Source organism: Hypanus sabinus, chromosome 13 (genome assembly GCF_030144855.1).
Source record: "Hypanus sabinus isolate sHypSab1 chromosome 13, sHypSab1.hap1, whole genome shotgun sequence".
Taxonomy (NCBI): domain Eukaryota; kingdom Metazoa; phylum Chordata; class Chondrichthyes; order Myliobatiformes; family Dasyatidae; genus Hypanus; species Hypanus sabinus.
Genome location: NC_082718.1, coordinates 64,671,236 through 64,695,895, shown reverse-complemented (window position 1 = coordinate 64,695,895; position 24,660 = coordinate 64,671,236). Strand labels below are relative to the sequence as shown.

The 24,660-nt window shown below is 43.4% G+C and overlaps 1 protein-coding gene across 8 annotated transcripts in view; it reads left to right on the top strand.

The window, feature by feature from the left end:
- Window positions 1-24,660, top strand: part of cdk17 (cyclin dependent kinase 17) — a 228,039-nt gene that overhangs the window by 112,886 nt on the left and 90,493 nt on the right. For 7 of the 8 annotated variants that reach the window (XM_059987820.1, XM_059987824.1, XM_059987818.1 and 4 more), the window contains one exon: window positions 12,967-13,115. The exons of the other annotated variant lie outside the window; for it this stretch is intronic. In XM_059987820.1, coding sequence (XP_059843803.1) covers window positions 12,989-13,115 — 127 coding nt within the window. In that variant the 5' untranslated portion in view covers window positions 12,967-12,988. The remainder of the gene's footprint in view (window positions 1-12,966; window positions 13,116-24,660) is intronic. 8 annotated transcript variants of the gene reach the window in all.

Below are 24,660 nucleotides of genomic sequence, written 5' to 3'. Positions count from 1 at the left end.
ACAATGTATAAATAACTAAGGCTGCATATACGTAACATTAGTTTATATACTGTATGTGCATCAAGTGATGCTAGTTGTAGGAGTATCTCTACATAAGCTGACTGCAATGATAAAGTGCCAAAGTGTGCCTTGTTGGTAAGAGGAACTCTTCTAGGTAGCAGCAGGGCATAACAAAACACAGAAGGACAGGGACTGTATCAGTGCAACTACTCAACAAGGGCCCAGTCGAATTCCTAAACCTTGCATATGCTTCCTTTTTTCTTCCTTCCTGACTAAATTTAGAACCTCTTGGGTCATCCGTGATTCCCTTACCTTACCATTCTTGTCTTAGCTCCTTATAGGAACATGCCAATCATAAATTCATATTAGCTGATGTTTAGACAATTCCTACACGTCAGACTTGGACTTGTTTGACAGCACTGCTCCCTATCAGTGGTTCTTAGCTCCTGATCTTGTAATTTGCCCTCCCCCAGTTTAGTATCTTTCTATATGAACCAATTTAATCCTTACTCATAACTGCCTTAAAGCATAATAGTTGTGGTCATTATTTCCCAAATGTTACTGAAGAAAGCCCACTCCATCTAAGCTTCTTGAATTAAGGAAGTTTGAATCAAAACAGGGGAAGTTAAAAGTTCCCCACTATAACCCTATCGTTTCTAGTCTTTCCTTAATCTGTCTACATACCTGTTCCTCTCTTGCTGTTTATTGGTGGTCTTATAGTATAACCCCATCTGTGTAATTGCAGCTTTCTTATATTTGAGCTTCACCCAAGTTGCCTTTGTGGATGAGCCTGTAGTACGTCTTCTCTTCATGCTGCTCTGACTTTTTCCTTATCTGTAGTGCAACCTCCCCATTTCTTTTATGTTCCCCACTACCCTCCCATCACATTTAAAATGGTGAAACCCAGCAATGTTGAGCTGCCTGTCCTGTCTTTCTATGTAATGAAAGCAACATCCTAATTCCATGTACTGACCCAGACTCTAATAAGTTCATCCTCCATACCTATAATACTGCTACCATTGCAATAAACACATTTCAGTCCATTGGTCGCACTGTTTATTAACCTGTCCTTTAGTCTTGCTTTTGTTACGAACCCCTTAACTAGGTGTCTTACCAGCAAAGATAGAGGCGTCCGGTGGAGTCTGGTGATACTATTTTTAACAGTATTTATTAGTAAAAATACACAAAATAATATCAATGCAAATATACAAACAATATACGTTGTCAATACTAAACCTAAAAGTGCGGGTATAATAATAATAATCAATAAGAAATAAGCTCTATCGTTGTCCAGGGGATAATGAATTGTCCGATGGAAATATAACGTTTGTTTCAGTTCACACAGGCTGTGGTGTTTGTCGCTGTGTTGCAATTGTTGGAGAGAGAGAGAGATAGAAGAATGGGAACAGTTACCACTATTGTTTTTGCCAACTTTCCTTTATGATTTTGATCCGTCGGTGTCTCGTTGTTGTGGCCGTTCAAGTATGACCTCTCCTTTAGCTAAACCGTTCTTCCGTGATGAGCCCGCCACCCAGGCAAGGGAGGACACACACGAGCTCTCACCGGCTATCGTTATAAAACGCTGTCACTGGATTTCTATCGTTTCTCCTGGTGCGTCTGAGGGGTGTTCCCCAGACCCGACTTTTATCCTCACTCGCGGGGTCTCAGATGTCAATCAGGTTGGGATGATGCAATCCCTCAACCAGACCACTCTGGCTGCCCCTGAGGGTTTTCAATGAATAGTACAGTACACAATACACAATTCCTTCTCCAAGAGACAGTAGCAGTTATCAGTGGTTCCATTCTGCTTTTGTTAGGAGACATTCCACTTTTTGTGTATTCCTGCGTTGTCAATAGCAACTGCCTTTTCTGTTATCCTGCGTCTCTCTCTCTCTCATTACTGACATGATGTGTATCTCTCTCATTTCCTGGGTATCAGACCCGAAATAATAGAGATCTTGTGATTCTCGAAGGGGGTGACTTTGCACCCTTCGGCCCATCAGAGTTGCTCCACATTCGTAACACTTGTCATACCATGTTTATTGCCCTTATCCCTACCATTTATTGCATGCTGTTGTGGTTCCCATCTATAATTCCCTAGTTCATATTTTTTTACTGTTATGCTGTATGTATTTCATTTTATAGCAATTCTGTAAGAGTAGCTTGTCTTCAGCTTACTCCATTTTCAGCTTGTTTGGGTTATTGCTGAAGATAAGAGATGAGGATGGTCAAATTTAGGGGAGGTTTCTCTGGTGAGGGACACTAATGTTGGGCTTGGGGCTTTCGTTCGAGAGGAGATGAAGAAGGAAGATGCAGGATAGAAGAGGTCGCAGGATTCGACTTGGAGCAGGACCGTGATTTGACAAAGCCCAGAGTGATATTGATTAAGGATTGGTGACTTGGAGAAATTGTGAGCTCCAACTTGTGCACATGAGACTGTTTCATTAAAATGGGCCCTTTTCTTTTTTTGTTCTTTACTAATCCTTTAGTCAAATTAAGAATCATTAATCTTATGAGGTGTACTATCTGTTATTTCATGGCGCCAATTTGTAGCAGGGTAATGAATTACACAGCTTCCACACAAGCAGTGGTTTGGTGGAGCCAGAGGTTGTCTTTCCTTAGACTTACACAACCAAGGAAACCAAAGGATTTCATTATGGGGGTATCATCCAGGATCGATATCGTTGGATGGCTGATGTGTTTAAGTCTGCTAAACTGTTTTCTGGTAAAGTGATTACGATACGTGGTTATGGATGCTGCGGGAGTTGAGTGGTGGTGTGAATCCACAGGGTTACTGGTAACGAATGCTTGTGTATTGAGTGGGGTAGACATTCGTATTCCTGACAAATTGTTAATTCGAACTTTAAGTACTGTTAAAGCACTAGGAGCAGTTACGATTGTGAAGTGGAGGTTTGATGAAATAGTGGGCAAAGATTTTGTTTGAGGTCAGACTAGCGCTGACGTAATGGTGGTGGAACTTCCTGGTACTGTTGGGGCCCTGGGAGAGGGGGATCTGTAGGCCGTCCATACTTTCCAGGAGGAGGAGAGTGTGGGAGAGTGGGCTGAATTGCAAGCCAAGCTTCCCTTAGTTGGGGGTGGAGACTTCAGAGACAGGTTGCTCTAGTTTCTGCAGAGGGGAAGGAGTGGTCTAATTTGAAATGTCTAATGAGTGCCCCAGTGAAGAGTGAGACTCCTGAGTTGGTATCAGCCCCTACCTCCCTGGTGAATAAATGGCCCAGTGCCCAAGTAGCGGCTCCTCACTATTGAAATCTGAGAAGGTTCTCGGGTGAAGCCCACCCTGAGTTTGAAAAGGAGTATGAGACTTGGGCAGAGCGGACCTCTCAGATGTTAGATGATGTAAAAGACATTGACTTGTTGAGAGTCTGAGAGGCCGAGCTGCGGATGTAGTGAGATCCGTAAAGACATAGAATCCCTTAGCTACCTCTCTGGGCACATGCAAGCCGTAGAAAATGTGTTTGGCACAATGGGAAGCCCAATGGAGCTTATGATGGAGTTTCAGGAGAAGGGGTAGACGCTTTCTGCCTACACTTTTCAGCTAGAGAGGCAGCTAAATTGCTTATAGTGTAGAGGGGCCATTGAAGCGGCTGAGAATCTGTTAAGAATGGACCAAATAGCAAAAGGTGCCCAGTCCCAGGACCTGATTGCTTGGGGTCTCTGACTGTCTTGTATTGTGCACCACCCTTTCTCGTTTGTTGAGCTGATCAGAGAAGAGAGGAGGAGAATGTGTCAGAGGTGCAGAGCGGGCTCAGTAAGCAGGGTACAGTCCTCAGTAGTAGCTCCCTGTCCTGAAGTAACCATGGATAGCCCACCCCAGGGAGTTGTAAAAAAAAGATCATGGCAGAGTTGAGAACTGAGATGTTCCAGTGGTTACCAGTGGGTGCGGCCACCCCGTAGCATAGAACTGATAGGGAGGCATACCACCTAAGGGGACAGACTAAGCAGAGGGCTGCTAGTAACTGGGGCCCCGCAAGAAGGGGAGAGGCTGGTGTTGTCTGTTATAACTGTGGTGACGAGGGACACTTCAAGCGGGAATGTGAATGAGGGGAAACTCTAAGCAAAGAGAGATGTCGGGAAACTTGGAAAAGACCCAGTGAGGGAACAGCCTGGCGTCTTGGGGCAACACGTTCTTAGCAATATATCAAGCAGCACCCTAAAGCAAAAGCCTTTATTCCTGAAGGCTTAGTGGAGCCAAGCTTCAGTGTATCACTACAGATAGGAGGGTATTTATGCTAGAGCCATACTTGACCCAGGGTTGCAGGTCACTTTGCTGTCTCGTTCATTTTACAACCTGTATTTGATGCATTTACCATTGATGCCACTCAGTGCACTGGAGGTCTGGTGTCTTAGTGTGGATGATTATCCATATGATTGTTACTTGTCATTGATGTTGGAGTTTTCAGAGGCAGATGTGGAAGTAGCTGAGGTCCTTTATACATTAGCACTGCTTTGTCCAGACCCTGTTGAGAAGAGCAGGGTTTCAATTCTTGTGGGGACAAATTCTCCTGTTGTAAAGAGGCTAATGGGAGCTGCAAGGAGAGAGTTGGAGAGAGCATTTTGAAAAATTGTCCATTTACCCGGTGATTTGAGTGCTTTTGAGGAAGTGTATGGCCGCACTGGGCTAGATAACGAACTGAGATGAGGGACTGTGTGGTTCACCCAGTTAATACCAGCCGTGTTACAGCCTGGGAAAGTAGCGAGAGTGATGGGAAATCCCTAATTTCCCAGAATACCTGAGGCCGAGGCCCTCTTAATGGATGCCCCGGAAGACCACAAAGAGGAGTCAGGCTTACCTGCTGGAGTACTGATGAGGCCCGAGCTGCAGAAGCCCTCGGTTGTACAGTTGAACAGGATGACCGTGATTGTCAGGAACACTACGAAGAGGGCGGTCACTTTCAAGTTTCAAGTGTCCTTGTGAGACAAGCTGGGGAGAAACTCTCTCCAAAAAATGGAAAGTTGACTGCTCAGTCATTCAATTTTGGGGACTCCCCTGTACCTGGAGGTTGGAAAAGGAGGTTGATAGAGAAGATGTTGAAACTGGAAGATGTCTTTTGAAGAGCACTTGCCACACCATCCGGGTGACAGAGGGTTCAGAGAAAGGTTGTGGTGACTGGCACCTGCAGAGGTGGATGACGATTGATAGCATTTGTGGAACCTGAAGGAAGCTGGGATCATTACTGAGTCCAGAAGCCCCTATGTGTCCCCAATAGTACTGGCCAGGAAGAAGTATGGGAAGTTATTTCTTCAGCGGTTTGATCGAGGCACAACTACGCAAGTGCGTGGACATCGGCCAGTTAGAACATTGAGAAGAGTTTAAAAGGAGACAGCTTTATAGAGCAGGCAACGGAGTAGATGGAGACAGAGTAGGAGTGTTTTGGCTCAATGGGGCCTGGGTGTTAACAGGTCAAGGTGATGTGGGTTGTCTGTGTAGAATACGGGTAGTGAGGCCGGTGTTCTGTGCTCAGTGTCAGATGTGCAAAGTCTTAGAGACTTCCAGCCTCCCATACGGCCACATCTGCACCAGTTGCGTCGAGTTGCAGTTTCTTAGGGACTGCATTAGGGAACTGGAAATGCAGCTCGATAACCTTCGTCTGGTCAGGGAGAGTAAGGAGGTGATAGAGAGGAGCTATAGGCAGGTGGTAACACTGGGGACTCAGGAGACAGATAAGTGGGTAATAATCAGGAGAGGGAAGGGCAAGAGTCAGATGCTAGAGAGTACCCTAGTGGCTGTCCCCCTAAACAATAAGTACCCCTGTTTGAGTACTGTTGGGGGGTGGGGGGGGAGACACGGACAACCTACCTGCGGGGAGCAACAGCCTTTGGCTTAGAGTCTGGTGCTGTGGCTCAGAAGGGTAGGGAAAAGAAGAGGTTGGCAGCAGTGTTAGGGGGTCAGACAGGCAATTCTGTAGATGCAGGAAAGGAACATGGATGGTAGTTTGCCTCCCAGGTGCTAGGGTCCGGGATGTTTTTGATTGTGTCCACAATATCCTGAAGTGGGAAGGAGAACAGCCAGAGGTCGTGGTATACATTGGTACAAATGACATAGGTAGGAAAAGGGAGGAGATCCTAAAAACAGACTACAGGGAGTTAGGAAGGAAGTTGAGAAGCAGGACCTCAAAGGCAGTCATCTCAGGATTATTGCCTGTGCCACGTGACAGTGAATATAGGAATAGAATGAGGTGGAGTATAAATGCATGGCTAAGGGATTGGAGCGGGAGCAGAGATTCAGATTTCTGGATCATTGGGACCACTTTTGGGGCAGGTGTGACCTGTACAAAAAGGATGGGTTGCCCTTGAATCCCAGGGGGACCAATATCCTGGTGAGGAGGTTTGCTAAAGCAATTGGGGAGAGTTTAAACTAGAATTGCTGGGGGGGGGGGGGTGGGAACTGAACTGAAGACAGGAAGAGGCGGTTAGCTCACAAATCAAGAAAACTTGGAGGAAGTGCGAGAGGGAGGATAGGCAGGTGATAGAGAAGGGACACGCTCAGACCGATGGTTTGAGATGTGTCTATTTTAATGCAAGGAGTATTATGAACAAAGCGGATGAGCTTAGAGAGTGGATCAGCAGTTGGAATTATGATATTGTGGCCATTACAGAGACTTGGATTGCTCAGGGGCAGGAATGGTTACTTGGAGTGCCAGCCTTTAGATGTTTCAGAATGGACAGGGAGTGAGGCAAAAGAGGTGGGGGCGTGGCACTGTTGATCAGAGATAGTATCACGGCTGCTGAAAAGGTGGACACCATGGAGGGATTGTCTACAGAGTCTCTGTGGGTGGAGTTAGGAACAGGAAAGGGCCTATAACTTTACTGGGTTATTTTTATAGACCCCCCCCCCAATAGTAACAGGGACATCGAGGAGCAGATAGACTCTGGAAAGGTGTAATAATAACAGGGTTGTCGTGGTGGGAGATTTTAATTACCCAACTATTGATCGGCATCTCCCTAGAGCAAGGAGTTCAGATGGGTGTGGATTTTGTTAAGTGTGTTCAGGAAGGTTTATTGACACAATATGTAGATAAGCCTACAAAGAGGAGAGGCTGTATTGGGGCATGAACCTGGTCAGGTGTCAGATCTCTCAGTGGGAGACATTTTGGAGATGGTGATCACAATTCTATCTCATTTACCATAGCATTGGAGAGAGATAGGAACAGACAAGTTCGGAAAGTGATTAATTGGAGTAAGGAGAAACATGAGGCTATCAGGCTAGAACTTGGAAGCATAAATTGGGAATTTCTGATAAGTTCTCGGATAAATGTACGAAAGAAATGTGGCAAATGTTCAGGGGATATTTGCGTGGAGTTCTGCATATGTGCGTTCCACTAAGACAAGGAGAGGATTGTAGGGTACAGGAATGGTGGTGTACAAAGGCTGTTGTAAAACTAGTGAAGAAGAAAAGATTATGAAAGGTTCAAAAAACTAAGTAATTATAGAGATCTAGAAGATTATAAGGCTAGCAGGAAGGAGCTTAAGAATGAAATTAGGAGAGCCAGAAGGGGCCATGAGAAGGCCTTAGCAGACAAAATTAAGGAAAACCCCAAAGCATTCTACAAGTATTAGAAGAACAAGAGGATAAGATGTGAGAGAATAGAACCAATCAAGTGTGATAGTGGAAGTGTATGGAATCAGACGAGATAGCAGAGGTACTTAATGAGTACTTTGCTTCAGTATTCACTACAGAAAAGGATCTTGGCGATTGTAGGGATGACTTACAGCAGACTGAAAAGCTTGAGCATGTAGATATTAAGAAAGAGGATGTGCCGGAGCTTTTGGCATCAAGTTGGATAAGTCACCAGGACCGGACGAGATGTACCCTAGGCTATTGTGGGAAGCGAGGGAGAAGATTACTGAGCCTCTGGCGATGATCTTTGCATCATCAGTGGGGATGGGAGAGGTTCTGGAGTATTGGGTGGTTGCAGATGTTGTTCCATTTCCAAGAAAAGGAGTAGAGATAGCCCAGTGGTCTATAATTTATAGACCAGTGAGTCTTACTGCAGTGGTTGGTAAGTTGATGGAGAAGATCCTGAGAAGCAGGATTTATGAACATTCGGAGAGGCATAATTTGATTAGGAATAGTCAGCATGGCTTTGTCAAAACCAGGTCATGCCTTAAGAGCCTGATTGAATTTTTTTGAGGATGTGATTAAACACATTGATGAAGGTGGAGCCTAAATGTAGTGTATCTGGATTTCAGCAAGGCATTTGACAAGGTACCCATGCCAGGCTTATTGAGAAAGTAAGGAGGCATGGGATCCAAGGGGACATTGCTTTGTGGATCTATAATTAGTTTGCCCACAGAAGGCAAAGAGTGGTTGTAGACAGGTCATATTCTGCATGGAGGTCAGTGACCAGTGGTGTGCCTCAGAGATCTGTTCTGGGACCCCTACTGAAATGATATGGAGTGGAGGGATGGGTTAGTGTGGAGGACTGTCAGAGGTTACAACGGGACTTTGATAGGATGCAAAACTGGGCTGAGACATGGCAGATGTAGTTCAACCCAGATAAGTGTGAAGTGGTTCAGTTTGTCAGGTCAAATAAGATGTCAGAATATAGTATTAATGGTAAATACTTTTGGCAGTGTGGAGGATCAGTGGGATCTTGGGGTCTGAGTCCATAGGACACTCAAAGCTCTTGTGTAGCTTGACTCTGTGGTTAAGAAGGCATATGGTGCTTTGGCCTTCATCAATCGTGGGATTGAGTTTAGGAGCTGAGAGGTAATGTTGCAACTATATTGGACCCTGATCAAACCCCAGTTGGAGTACCGTGCTCAGTTCTGGTCGCCTCACTACAGGAAGGATGTGGAAACCATAGGAACGGTGCAGAGAAGATTTAGAAGAATGTTGCTTGCATTGGCGAGCATGCCTTATGAGAATAGGTTGAGTGAACTTGACCTTTTCTCCTTGGAGCGACGGAGGATGAGAGGTGACCTGTTAGAGGTGTATAAGATGATGAGAAGCATTGATCGTGTGGATACTCAGATGCTTTTTCCCAGGGCTGAAATGGCTAGCACGAGAGGGCACAGTTTTAAGGAGCTTGTATATGGATACAGAGGAGATGTCAGGGGTAAGTTTTTTTATGCAGAGCGTGGTGAATGCGTGGAATGGGCTGCTGGCGACACTGGTGGAGGCAGATATGATAAGGGTCTTTCAAGATACTCCTGGATAGGTACATAGAACTTAGAAAAATAGGTAACCCTATTACCCAAACTAATGGGTAACCCGAGGTAATTTTTTAAGGGAAGGACATGTTTGGCACAGCTTTGTGGGCCAAAGGGCCTGTATTGTGCTGTAGGTTTTCTATGTTTCTGTGTATGGATGTGTAGACTATAGGACTCTGAACAGGCGTACCGTCCCCGACCAGTATACAGTCCCGAGGATCAAAGATGTGCTAGCCTGTCTGAGTGGTGCGAAGTGTTTCAGTGTGCTGGGTTTGAGGAGTGGGTATTACCAGATCCTTTTAGGTTTCAACTCTAAAACATAGAACATACAAAATTACAACACAGTACGGGCCCTTCGGCCCTTATTATGCCCATCTTCCAGCCCTCTCTAAAATCACTCCTTCCTAACATAGTCCTACATATTTCTTTCCATGTGCCCATCTAAGATTCTCTTAAATATCCCTAATGTATCTGCCTCTACCACCCCTCTGTGTGAAAAAAAAACTTAGCTCTGACATCCCCTATACTTTCCTCCAATTACTTTAACAATTTGCCGCCTCATATTAGACATTTCTGCTCTGGGAATAAGTCTCTGGCTATGCACTTGATCTCTGCCTCATATCGTCTTGTACATATCTTTCAAGTCACCTCTCATCCTTCTTCACTCCAAAGAGAAGAACCTTAGCTCACTAAATGATTCTGTTAAGACATGCTTTTTAATCCAGACAGAATCCAAATAAACCACAAACATGAGAAAATCTGCAGATGAAGAGTCTCGGTGCGAAACATTGACTGTTTACTCTTTTCCATAGATGCTGCCTGGTCTGCTGAGTTTTTCCAACGTTTTGTGTGTATTACAGCATCATAGTAAATCTTGTCCACATCCACTTTAAACTTCTACATTCCTCCTTTAATGAAACAACCAGAACTGAACGTAATACTCCCAAGTGTGGTTTAATCAGGGTTTTAATAGAGCTATCACATTATCTCACAGCTCTTAAATTTAATTCCCTGAATATTGAAGACCAACATACCAGAAAGTTTGGTTCACAAGGTGGTGGAAAGTGGAAAGGTAACAGGACAAATGTCACTCCACTCTTTAAGAAGGGAGGATGACAAAAGAAGAAAGAGAGGAAGTTATAGGCCAGTTAGCCTAACCTCCGTGGTTGGGAACGTGTTGGAATCCATTATTAAGGATGAGGTTTCAGGATATGTGGAGACTAATGATAAAAATAAGTTAAAGTCAGCATGGTTTCTGTGAAGTGAAATCTTCCGTGACAAAGCTATTAGAATTCTTTGAGGAATTAACAAGCAGGGTGGACAAAGGAAAGGCAGTGGATGTCATTTACTTGGATTTTCAGAAGGCATTTGATAAGGTGTTGCACATGAGGCTGCTTAACAAGATAAAATCCTATGGTGTTACAGGAAAGATACTGACAAGTATAGAGGAATGGCTGACAGGCAGGGAGCAGCGAGTCCCTTTTCTGGGATCTTTTCTGGTTGGCTGCCGGTGACTAGTGGTGTTCCTCAGGGGTTAGTATTGGGACCACTACGTTTCACATTGTTTGTCAGTGATTTAGATAATGAAATTGATGGCTTAGTGGCAAAATTTGCAGATGATGGGTGGAGAGGTACATAGTGCTGAGAAACCAATCTGATTGCAGCAGGACTAAGACATATATGAAGAATGGGCAGAAAAGTGGTGGATGGAATACAGTGTTGGGAAATATATGATAATGCATTTTGGTAAAAGGAAAAATAGTGTAGACTATTATCTAAATGGGGAAAAGGTCCAAACATCAGAAGTGCAGAGGGACTTAGGAGATTTTGTGCAGGACACCTAAAAAGTTAATTTATAGGTTGAGTCTGTGACAAAGAGGGGAAATACAATGTTGGCATTTATTTCAAGGGGAATGGAATATAAAAACAAGGAGAATGCATTCTAAGACACTAGTTTGGCCACACTTGGAGTACTGTCAACAGTTTTAGGCCCCTTATCCCAGAAAGGATGTATTGTTATTGGAGAGAGTCCAGAGGACGTTCACGAGTTTGATTCCTGGACCAAAGGGGTTAACACTGGAGCGTTTGGCAGCTTTGGGCCTGTAATCACTGGAATTTAGAGGAACGCATGGGGATCTCATTGAAACCTACTAAATGTTTGAAGGACTAGATAAGATGGACGTGGAGAGGATGTACCCTCTGGTGTGGGTATCCAAAACTAAAAGGCACAACTTCAAAATTGAGGGGCAACCTTTTAAAACAGAAGTAAAGAGGTAATTTTTTAGCCAAAGAGTGGTGAATCTGTGGAATGTTTTGCCACAGACTGCAGTGGAGTCCACGTCCATGGGCATATTTAAAACGGAAGATGATAGATTCCTGATTGGTCGGGGCTTCAAGGGGTATGGTGAGAGGGCAAGTATATGGGGTTGAATAGGATCCAAAATCAGCCATGAAGAAATGACAGAATGGTCTTGATGGGCTGAATGGCCTAATTGTGCTCCTATGTCTTATGGTCTAATCAACAGATGTTTCACCTATGGTTTAGCTGTCATTTTACAACTGATGGGGTGGAAGAGCAGACTGAGGTCACGAAGGGAGTGATCCCTATGAAATGCTGAAAGGGGAGTGGAGTCTTGTGAGAGCTAGTAAAAATTACAAGAAGTGATTTATTGAATGTGAAGACTGGTGGATAGAAGATTTAGACCAGAGCAGAGGAACTCTGCAGGTCGAGCTGCATCTATGGAGCCAAATAAGACGGTCAATATTTCAGGTTGAGACTCTTCATCAAGTGTGGGAAGTTAATACTGTGCTGTACTAGTTTTAATGTAAGGTATCTGTTGTACTGTATATGTTTACTTGTGTCTATGACCCATTCTGTTCTGTTCTTCAAATCTGGGAAACACTGCTTGAGAGAGTGCTCTCCCAAAACTTATGATTTTGAAGGTGCAAGATTGTTCCTTGTATCACCTGAATCAGTCTACCCATCATCTGTTGCCCATTGTTACCTTTCCTCTGCATTTTGCAGAATGCAGGACCTTGGCCCAAAAGACCCCCTGAGTTCCTCTAACAATTTGTTTTCTTTTTCCAGATTACAGTGTCTGCTGACTCTTGTGTCGGCATTACCTCAGTATTACACTGTGTTAGCTTAGATTTTACATTGGTACCAAATTGTATCTATCTCTGCAGTTCCTTTAGGTTCATAAGATGCCTGGAGAACAGGAGCTTGCTACATGGGCAACAGCTTGCTCTCCGTATCATACTGCCTAGACTTGTATATCTAGACAGCTAGGGCACGATATCCATGGTCACTTTATTGATGGCACTTTAAATGTGGTAAAATGTGTTTTGTAGTTCTCTAATCATTCTTGATTATGTCACTACATATTCTTATCTCTTCATGTTAGACCTTCCAACTTCAGAAAATTTAACTTGGAGATGAGGAAACTTATCAGGACTTCTGAAGTTCATGCTTTTACTCATATGAAAATATGACACAAAGTAACATAAAAATGGGGGGTGGGGGAAGACCTGTAAGAGAAAGGATATTGAAGGAAAATTTTGGAACAATTTGTCTCAGATTTATCTGGCTTTTCCCAAGTTGTTACATACTAATGGACAAGGATTTCTCTTTGGTATGTTACTCACTGAGCCCTAAAAAATTATTTAAATAGTAGTAGCTCTGCTAATGTGCAGCCTTTTTCAAATTAATATTCTGAATTAATGCTGAAGAAAATCAGCAAGTGAATATGATTTTGGCTCATTATGGAGGTTAATGTTAACATTTAATTTTAGGCTTCTCTGAGTGGAAAATTTCATGGAAAAGATGAAAAAATTTAAGCGGCGTCTTTCCTTAACCTTGCGAGGCAGCCAAACAATAGACGAGTCTCTATCAGAGCTTGCAGAGCAAATGACCATTGAAGAGAACAGCAGTAAAGATAATGGTGAGTTATTTTTTGTTAAACTGTTAGATTAGCACTGCATATATTCTTACTTAATAATTTTCTTTCCTGCTGGGAGTGCTGCAAGCTTCACTTCTAGTCTGGTGCACTTTTATATCATGCACATTTGATAAAGTATGGACTTTGAATTTACATGATTAATAAATGAAAATGATTGAAGACATAGGTGCTTTTATTACTGTTTGGTAAAATTGATACAATATTTCCCAAAGATTCCTCTGACTCTGGGTGGGTCCACTCCATGTGTAATTTCTTGCTCCTTGTAATTTTCTGAAGCTCAGAGGTTTCATTAGACATGAAAATCCAGATGATTGAATATGATTCTTGTCCTTTCTATGAGACTATTATTGCAACATAAGGATTTTGAAAATCACTTATCATAATAGTCTCACAGAAGAGATAGCACATGCTGGAATCTAAGCCAAAAAAAAACTACTCTGGGAACTCTGCAAGTAAAGCAGCATTTGTGGAGGCAAAAGGACAGTCAACATTTTGGGTTGAGACATGGCATCCTGTTGCAAGGACGTGGCTACGGGGGGAACCCAAGTGCTGGATACAGGCACGGAGGCAGGATTGAGAGGCGTTAGCACAGTCACAAGCGTGGAATATGTATCCAGGAGAGTCTTGACACAGAGACAAGGTTCACGTAGAGAATCCAGGAAAACGTTGCAGAACTTAGAACTGACCATGAAAGCACCATGAAATTAGGTTACTCATACAAGAGTTGACCAATGAACTGGCAGCTCCTTGTGATTACAGGGTTTTTATCCTGCATTTACTGATGGACTGCAGGTGTGTGTAATTAATGGAACTGGGAATGACTGGAAATTAGACAAGGGGATTGAAGCCCAATTTTTTCAAGATGGTGGCACGACACAGCTTGCAGCAGCCACTCCGGAGCTGATTATCTGTTATTTGTGAAGTGGGGTGCCATGCGCAATCATAATCAATTGAAAACGGACATGGAAGCACAGAGGAACATCGGGAAATCTCCAGGAAGACCTTCTTCATTGCTGCTGCTGCTGTGAGGTCCGGGACTCTGCTGGGAAGAACAAGTCCCCAGTCCTTGGGGTCACGTTGCCAATGGCCGTTGGCGGGGACGTCTTAATAAGCTCGGCAGAGGATGGTGCTCTGAGAAGCTGTGCCAGAGGAGATTGTCATTGACTCAGAGGTTCGACGGACTCGGAGTCCACTGCGGTCAGGTTGCTTTCAGTGTGTGCTGCGTCTGCGAGGCTGAGTCGAGCGGTGCCGTGGAAGTCCATAGCGAGGGTATTCCCTTCTGCCGCCAGCGTAAGATGGCGAGTCTGTTGGGACCCTGGGGACTTGTGGAAACTGGTGATTTCTTTTGAACTTATAGTCCTTTAACATCTTTGGACTATTTTTACTGTGCCCATGGTCTGTTTTTTTATCAATTATGCTATTGTTTGCATTGTTGTAACTATGTGGTTTTGTAGGTTTAGTTTTTGGTTTTGTTTGTCTGGTGGATTTGGAGCTCCTTTCTGGGGAAACGCGCTAAGACAGCAGCACGATATTAATACGCAGCAGCCTCTCCGGACTCTGGATTGGGGATTGCCAAACGTTATGTGGATTTTCTGGTGTAGTCTGCTTTGTCATATGCTTTTGTGATATCATTTTGGAGGAACGTTGTCTCATTTTTTAACTGCATTGCATTTGTGGTTTCTAAATGACAATAATCTGAATCTGAATTACTGAGATAATAGCAAGGTGGGGAATTGCCAGACAGGACCATGACTGTACCCCCTCCCCCCCGCCACCAAACAGGAGCTTCCAGGCTTGCCTGGATGTTCCCAATAAAAGTCCTGCATGAGGGAAGGGTCCAGGATGAAGGAGCAGAGAACCCAGGGACACTCCCGGATCATACCCTTCCCAGTCTACCAGGTATTGGAAACCCCTGCCCCGACGGCACACATCCAGTAGTCGTCGGACAGTGTATGCTGGATGGTTGTCAATGATACGGGCAGGTGGGGGAGTCTCAGTCGGAGGACACAAGGGGCTGACGGAAACTGGCTTTAATTGAGAAACACGAAAGGTAGGGTGGATGCGCCTAGATTTTGGCTGTTTAAGTCAGATTGATGACTCTTTTGACCTTGACTGGTCCCAGGAAGCGAGGAGCGAGTTTCCTAGGCTCGTTTTTGAGCGGGATGTCCTTGGATGAGAGCTACACCATCTGCCCAGGTCAGTACTCAGGTGACGGAGTCCTGTGTTGGTCGGCAGTTATCTTATTGCGATCTGCTGATCTGAGTAGGGCCGTGTGTGTCTCCTCTCAAACCTTAAGGCACTGATCAATATGGTCCTGAACAGACGGCACCACAATCTCCTCTTCTTGGGTGGGGAACAGCGGGGGTTGGTACCCAAGGGAACACTCAAAGTGAGATCTTCCAATAGTAGAACTCACCAGAGAGTTGTGGGTGTACTCAACCCACGGGATGTGGTCGCTCCAGGTAGACGGGTTGTTTGCCGTTACATAACGGAGCATGGCCTCCAAGTCCTGATTGACCCATTCCGTCTGCCCGTTCGTCTGGGTGTGGAAGCCGCATGACAGGCTGACCAATGCACCCAAGGCTCGACAGAAGGCCTTCCATACCTGCGAGACGAACTGAGGATTCTGTGGAGGTGGAAGACGTGGCAGACGAGAAGGTCGCAGTTTCCCGAGTGGAAGGGAATTTAGGGAGAGCTACAAAGTGCACTGCCTTGGAGAACCGGTCTACCACAGTGAGGACAGTGGTATTTCCGCGGGAAGAGGGTAGACCAGTGACGAAGTCTAGGGCGATGTGCGACCTGGGTCAGGTAGAGGACGAAGTAACCCCTCAGATGGCCAATGAGAGGCTTTTCAACGGGCACAGATGGAACCTGCTGAGACAGGAACGGGTATCTGCCTCCATGGAAGGCCACCAAAAGTGTCTTTTCAGGAGAGCCAGGGTCCTATCACTTCCGGGGTGGCAGGCGAACTGAGATGTGTGCCCCCACTGGAGAACCTGGGATCTGATGGAATCAGACACATACAGGTGATTGCTGGGTCTATTGCCAGGGTCAGGGTCATCCTGTAGGACATCTTTTACTTTGGACTCTTATCTCCCAAGTGAAGGTTGCCACCACGCAGGATGGTGGGAGGATGGTCTCCAGGCTGGAAGTGTCCTCCTTGGAGTCGTATTAACTGGAGAACGCGTCTGGCTTCCCGTTCTTGGACCCTGGACGGTATGTGAGGGAAAACTTTAACCTTCAAAAAAAAACAAACAACATGGGCCTGGCAGGAGTTCAAATATTTGGCGGTCTGAATATAACCCAGGTTCTTATGATCAGTCCACACAACAAACAGGTGTTCTGCCCCCTCCAGCCTCCATTCTTCCAATGCTAGTTTGACCGCCAGGAGTTTCCAATTCCCCACCTCGTTGTTCCACTCAGCGGGGGCAGTCAGCAAGTAAAGAAGGCACAGTGGTGAAGCTTTTCTTCCGAATTTGATCGTTGGGACAGGACTGCTGCTATCCCGGAGTCAGAGGCATCCACCTCAACAATGAATTGGTGGGAAGGGTCCGGATGGGAGCGGTTGTGAACCACCTCTTCAGGCCAGTGAACACCAAGTCAGCTTCAGAGTCCCAACAAAAAGGGGTGGTAGGCAAGGTAAGCCAGGTAAGCCACTCGACTGTAGTCCATGATAAATCGGCGGTAGAAGTTCGCAAACCCCAGGAACTGTTGAAGTTGCTTGCAAATCGTGGGCCTAGGCCATTCTTCCACCACCCAGATCCTCTCAGGATCTTCCCTCACCTGCTCGTTCTCAATGATATAATCCAGGAAGCTGACTGAAGGAACGTGGAGCTCGCATTTTTCCTCCTTCACAAATAACTGGTTTTCCCACAGTCTCTGGAGACTAGACGGACATGGTTAATGTGTTACTGGGGGCTGCTAGAAAATATCATTGAGGTAAACGAATACGAAGCAATAAAGTCCCTCAGCACATCATTGATTAGGATTTGAAAAATGGCGGGAGCATTAGTGAGGCCAAACAGGGTAACCAAGTATTCGAAGTGGCCCAGAGGTGTATTAACGGCCGTCTTCCACTGGTCCTCCCTCAAACTGACTAGATGGTATGCGTTATGAAGGTCCAACTTCGAGAAGATGGTGGCTCCATGCAGTGGTTCAAATGCCAAACTAATGAGGGGTAGTGGGTACTTATTCTTAACTGTTATTTTGTTTAGGCCTGGGTAATCAATACAAGGAGGAAGCGACCCATCCTTTTCTACAAAGAAGAAACCAGTGACTACCGGGGAGGATGAAGGTCTACCAATGCCCGCCGCGAGGGACTCGTTAATGAATTTTTCTGTGGCCTCTCTCTCCAGTCGGGATAGGTTATAAAGACGACTGGTGGATAGTGAGGCCCCAAGGAGAGGGTCAATGGTACAATCATACGGGCGGTGCAGAGGCAGGGAAACTGAATACCTGTCCCAGGTTATGTGGGGACCCTGGACAAGTCAAGGGGTTCCAAGACAGGTAGTCTCCCTGGGAGATGGGGCTGACCGCAGAGAGTTGGCATGGCAAAACGGGCTCCAGCTGGCTATCTTCCCAGTAGACCAGTCGATGTGGGGATTGTGGTGGTTCAGCCATGGGTATCCTAGAACTACAGGGGCTTGAGGCGAATGGATGACATTGAACTGTACCTCGTCCCAATGGTTTCCGGGTAGAATCAAAGTCAGGGGCAGCGTAAAGTGGGTCATCCGAGCCAGCAGTTTTCCGTGCAGCACCTGGGCCTCCAGAGGGGTACTTAACAGCTCCCGAGGTATTCTGGCCTTGGAGGCTATATCCTCATCCAGCAGATTTCCCTCGGCACCGGAATCCACCAAGGTGGATAGGGACAGGGACTGCTGTCGATTGTTCACAGCAGCTGGGATCTGCATCTGAGTTTGGGGAACAGAAGGGAAGGGAGTGTCATCTGACTCACCAGAACAGTAGGTGCGGGAGCTCTGTGAGGAACAGAGTGGAAAGAGAGGTTAGTGCTGTTAGAAGATGGTAAGGTGGGACATGGGCTGACACGAGGACTGGTCTTTTCTCTCAGATGCTCTAAGTCATTTATCTAGCCTGGTAGGTAGAGAGATCAGAGAGTCCAGGCTGACCGTGTCATCCCTCGCTGCCAGTTCATCTTATTTGAAAGGCCCTGTCGGAACACCTGCCGCAGGGCCTCATCATTCCACTCTGAGTTAGCCATTAAGGTTCAAAACTCGATGGAATACTTTGCTACGTTCTGCGAACCCTGACAAAGAGCAAGCGCTTTGTGGCATCCTTACCGCAAATGGGCTGTTCGAAGGCCTTTTTCATTTCAGAGACGAAGGAGGAACAAACCTCTGGTTGGTTATCCCGTATCGCGGTGGTCCATGCCTTCGTAACAGCACCATGATGTACGTGATCTTTGATCTATCCAAAGTGTACATACATGGCTGTAGCTCAAAGACCAAGTAGTATTGTAATAAGAAAGCCCAACACATCCCTAGATCCCCAGCTTAGGGTTCCGGCTCGGGTATGTACGGTTCTCGAGGGGATTGTGTTGCTGATTTCAGAGCCGAAGCCATCCCTGGCTGTGCAGTTTGGGCAGTCTGGGTTTTTGGAGGGGACGGAGTAAGGGAAGCGGATACCCAGTCCACTTATTCACTGACCTTCCTCACATTCGTGGATAGCATATAAAGTTTCTCTGACCTCCCTGAGCAGTTGGTCGTGGGCGCCCAGTAAGCAGCCCTGGCTGGCGATGGCCTGTTGCATGGGGTCCCTGTCTGCTGGGTTCATTCTTGGCCAGTTCGTTCTGTTGCAAGGACACGGCTATGGGGGGGACCCCAAGTGCTGGATACAGGCATGGAGGCAGGATCGAGAGGCATTAGCACAGTCACGAGCATGGAGTAGGTATCCAGGAGAGTCTTAACATGGAGACAAGGTTCACGTAGAGAATCCAGGAAATCGATGCAGAACTTAGAACTGACAGTTCTAAAGTTCAATTCCAGTTTGTCATTTAGAAACCACAAATGCAGTGCAGTTAAAAAATGAGACAACATTCCTCCAGAATGATATCACAAAAGCACACAACAAAACAGACTACGCCACAAAATCCACATAACGTTTGGTAATCCCTAAATCCAGAGTCCGGAGAGGCTGCTGCATATTAATATCACGCTACCATTTTAGCGCATTCCCCGGAAAGGAGCTCCAAACCCACCAGCCAAAACAAGACTACCCAGACTCACCATGTCAGGAGACCAACTCTACCACCCAATAAACCAAAAACTAAAGCTACAAGACCTACACAAAATCACATATTTACATATAGTTACAACAGTGCAGACAATACCATAATTGATTAAAAAAAACAGACCATGGGCACAGTAAAAATAGTCTAAAGATGTTAAAAGACTATAAATTCAAAAGAAACCACCACAGTTTCCACAAGTCCTCAGTCCCAATAGACTCATCATCCCATGCAGGTGGCAGAAGGGAATACCCCCGCTATGAACTTCCACAGTACCGGACTCAGCCTCGCTGACACAGCACACAATGAAAGCGCCTGGACCGCAGCGGACTCAGAGTCCATCAGACCTCCGAGCCTCCGACCATCCCCTCCGGCACAGTCTCTCTGAGCACCATCCTCTGCTGAGCGCACTACAACGCCCCCACCAACCACCACAGGCAATGCGACCCCAAGGACTTGGGGCCTGTTCTTCTCATCAGAGATGTGGACCTCACAACAACAGCAGCAGCAACAAGAAAGAAGGCCTTCCTGGAGATTTCCAGATGTTCCTCCATGCTCCCACATCTGATTTCCATCAGATTAGGATTGTGCACAAACCATGAAATGAAGTTACTCAGACAAGAGTCAACCAACAAACTGGCAGCTGCTTGTTGTGATTACAGAGTTTTTATCCTGCATTTACTGATTGAAGGCAGGTGTGTGTAATTAGTGGCACTGGGAATGATTGGAAATTAAACAAGGGGATTGAAGCCCAATTGCTGAGGTAATAGCAAGGTGGGGAATTGCCAGATGGGATCATGACACATTGACAACCTCGATGCTGCTTGACCCACAGTGTTCCAACAACAGTTTGATTTGATTTAATCATTACGCATGATACATATATTTGAGGATGAATTAACATTAACTTATGATCTACCAAAAGTCTGTATTCTGCAGTGGTGTTTCTGGCATTTATTTTGCACTTGCTAATCAATTTCAAAGCTTTCATCTAAAATTATTGGAAGGTACTATCCCTTCGATCTGTACTATTGAAATTTCTGTGTGCCATTGTGCAAAGACATGAGTAAAGCATTCTGTTCAGAATTTTCTTTTTTCATCATTTGCAATTCAAAGGGATCCAGAATAGATTAACATTACTCTGAAGGTAGAAAGGAGAAACAAGTTACAAACTAAGATACAAAAAGGAAAATGCCCCAATGTTAGGAATTGCAATAGAAATAGAAAATTTGACAAAGTTCAACAGGTCAGACAGCAGTGATGCACTAGCATTTCAGACTAACTGCTAACAACTAATAACTTTGATAATAAATTCACTTTGAATTTGTTTCTGTCATCTAAATTGTTATAAATTGTACATAGTGATGCCAAAGTACTGATCCATGCACTACCTGCCAACCATGCATAGCATGCATATGATATGCATATAATTCTGCCAACCTTGAAAGCCTTCTCAAAATCTAAATAAATCTACAGCCTTAGGTTTCCCTTTATCAGTTTTATGTGGCACATCTTCAGAAGTCTGCAATAGATTAGTTAAATGTGATTTCCTTTTCCTAAGTTCACTCAGATTCTTTTCAATCCATTGGTTTTCCATGGTACTCTTATTACAGTATATCATTAAAGATGTTAGATTTCCTGTTTTGTTTCTTCCTCCTTTTTATTACAGTACAATTGTATTTTATATTCTCTAATCTTATGGACAAATTCCACAACCTTCAGAACATTTAGAAAGTTTATAACCAGAGTATTCAACATCTCTAAACCATTTCTTTCAGAAAGTACGTGCATCCTTGGAACTTACCAGCTTTTAGGCTTAGCAACTTCTCCAGTACTTCCCTAATATTTGTTTTCTTAAGTTTCTCATTCTTTGTAAGCCCTTGGTTCCCTCTTATTTCAGGCAAATATTTTCCTAGAAGACAGCTACATAGCACCCAGATCACTTCCAGTCCTGATGAAGGGTCTCAGCTTGAAACATTGATTGTCCATTTCTATCCATAACTGCTGCCTGACCTGTTGTGTTCCTCTAGTATTTTGTTTATGTTATCCCATAGCACTTGTTTAATTTATTTTCCATATCCTTTTTTTTATTGTAAATACTCCGGTCTCTCTGTTAGGGACCCTCATTTGTCCTTGTTAGTCTTCATTTTTACTCGTTAAAAATTTCTACATTCTTGTTGGATTAACTTTCTGTTCTATGTTGCCTTTCTTCAGCCTTGCTTTCAGTACTAAAATGCTCCAGATGTTCAGGCTTTATGCTGTTTACCTAGTTGGTTATCCTTTTCAGTATTGAACCAATTGTCATTTGAGTATCTACTGTCTTATTTGATATCAGGACTGAAATAATGGTACATTTTGATTTAGAGACATTGTAACTGATGCATATTTTATGTTTGTATTCCTCTATTTTGTAAGTAAGAATACAGTGGATTTCAGTTAATTGGGGCTGCCACTTATTTGAGACAACTCTTAAAGAACAAAATCAAATCAAGAAAATAACCAGAATTTTCCTTCGTTTATTTGGGACACTGTGCTGCTTAATTGGGGCAGGAGACTGTAGCCAAACATCTTCTAACTAATGTCAGTTGCGTGCACATTGTGTGATTTTTGTCATTGATAGTTAGCTAGTAATAAATACTGTGGTTTCAAGCATTTGGGCTTCGCAATGCCAGAAACTGCCCGGAGTGAAAATAAAACTATTTTATTACTTCATCAAGTTAGGAACTCCGAAGAATTTGAAGATATTGACAATCATCTTGAATGTTAAAATGAAACTGAAGATTTGGAGGATTCAATCATCGAAAGAAATGTTTGAAGGCCATCCACTTTCTGCAGAAAGTGCAGTCATTATAGTCAATCGAAAATAACTCGTCAACGTACACTAAATTAATTCCTCCATACATAACTATTAGGAACTAATACACATTTCTAAAGTACTGTATTAGTTTTGTTAGTGTTTATTCTGTATTTAAGTATATAATTTGTTAATCAGCTTTGTCTTTTTTTACACCTTTTTAACTATTTCCATGAAACTAGCTAATTGAAGCAGTCCTTTAATTAAGCCAAAATATACTAATCTTGATATGCCCTAATTAACTTGAATCTACTGTAATAGATCCACTATTCAGGTTTATTCCATCCAATATTGTCCTGTTTTTCAAACATCTAGTTTCATATTGAAGCTTACAGCATTTTCAGCTACATGTATTTTTGAGGACAAAAGACATGTTTGTATTAGGTTATTATGTAAACTTCTATTGAATGTAAACAAAACTTAATGTAAGTTATCATGTCAGTTGATGTATGTGCAATAACTTGTTAACTGTAAATGACTATAAGAATGTATGATAGTGAGGTTGACATTTAGTTTTAAATTTTCTTTCAGCTGTTCTTATTAAATTATATAATTAAATTAATTTTGATATTAAGAATATTTCTCACTAACTGATATTTATTTCAGGTTTATGAAGTGGCTAACTGATTTTGTTGAAACTCCCTGGTATAATGTTGCAGCTGAACATAAATTGTCATTAGCACTTCTCCCATTATATATCGCAGTTGTGTTTTTTCTGTAGCAGCAATTTTCCATTGTTAGATTTCCTTGACTCTCTTAGGGTTTAACTGCCAATGAAAGGGTAGAACCTAGTGCTGTAAAGGTAAAATGGACCATTTTATTTATTTCTTCATTTATTGTTGACGTAGTTTATCAAAATTATTAGTTATTAGTTTATCTCAATGCAATTTTGTTCACGGATTACCTATTTTGAGTTGATAATATGTAACTAACTTTATATATGGAAATTTATATTTCATACTCTTTATGTAGCCTAATCGCTGCACCTTGTATTAAGATCAATTCCTGTTGGGGAAACCTAAAATGAAAACATAAAATGCTTGGGATACTCAACAGGTCACTCAGTATCTATGGAGAGTAAAAGTTAATATTTTAGGTCAGGATTATATAAGAATTGGAAATGTGAAAAATCAAATGTGCTTCAGTTTGTCGGGAGAACACAGAGAATGTATGTTCTAAAGACTAAGTTTGTTGATCTGATACAGGCTGTTCCCGAGTTACAAATGTCCAACTTATGGACAACTCGTACTTAAGAACCGAGGAAGGAGAACGCTGTCCGCCATTTTAAGTCATTGCCATTGACACTGTGTTGACTGTGTAACTTTGTATTTGGCTTAAAATTTTCTTAGCAAGATTCACCCTGACCCTGCCCCCGTTTCGCAGTTCCACAGCCCGCAATGTTTCTGTTCCATTGACAGGAAGTGATTGCGATTGAAAATAAAGTTGAAATAATAAAGCATTTGGAAAGAGGTGAAATGCCATCGGTCATTGGAAAAGCATTAGGCTACAGTCCGTCAATGATCGGAATAATTTTAAAGGATAAAGTGGGAATAATGGAGCATGTGAAAGGCCCTGCCCCGATGAAAGCTACAGTTATTACTAAGCAACGCAGTGGTTTAATTATTGGAATACATACGTTTCTTAAGTGTTTTATATGCATAGAAAGGTAAAATATATGCTAAATACTAAGACAAACGTTTGACTAACTGACGCTAAATAATACCGGATGTACTTGTTCCGACTTACGTACAAATCCGACTTAAAGACGGACTCAGGAACAGAACTCGTTCATAACCCGGGGACTGCCTGTACACTTATTGGTGCTGTGTAAGAGAGAAATGAATGCTTGTTAATCATCACTGATCTGTCTAGAGGAGTATAAATAGAAGAAATTGAATAAAAATGGTAGAGGAAAAAAATGCTGCAACTGGACAGATTCAGAATATAGAATTTGCTGGAGTTCTAGAAAAAAATGCTGTTTATACTTACTCAGCAGAAACCTATAATAGTGCCCTTCATCAAAATCCATTGCATATATTCTGTAAGAGAAAAGAAAATTCATTATTTGTATTAATAGGTTTATGTTTCAACATCCTGAAGATCTCTTGGATGTGCAATATAGAGCTTTAAACAAGTTTCCTGCAGTACAAGCTGACGCTGGGTTCTTGCAGATATCCATAAGTTGATTTTTCAATGTTCAAAGTAAAGTTTATTATCGGAGTGCATACACATCAGTACCTACAATCCTGAGATTCTTTTTCCTGTGGACATGCTTAGCAAATCTATAGAACAGTAACTGCAAACAGGATCAATGAACAACAAACTGTGCAAATGCAAATATGAATAGCAATAAATAATGAGAGCATAAAATAACAAGATAAAGAATCCATAATTTTTGTTATCAGTAAGTTGCAAAATTATCAAAAATG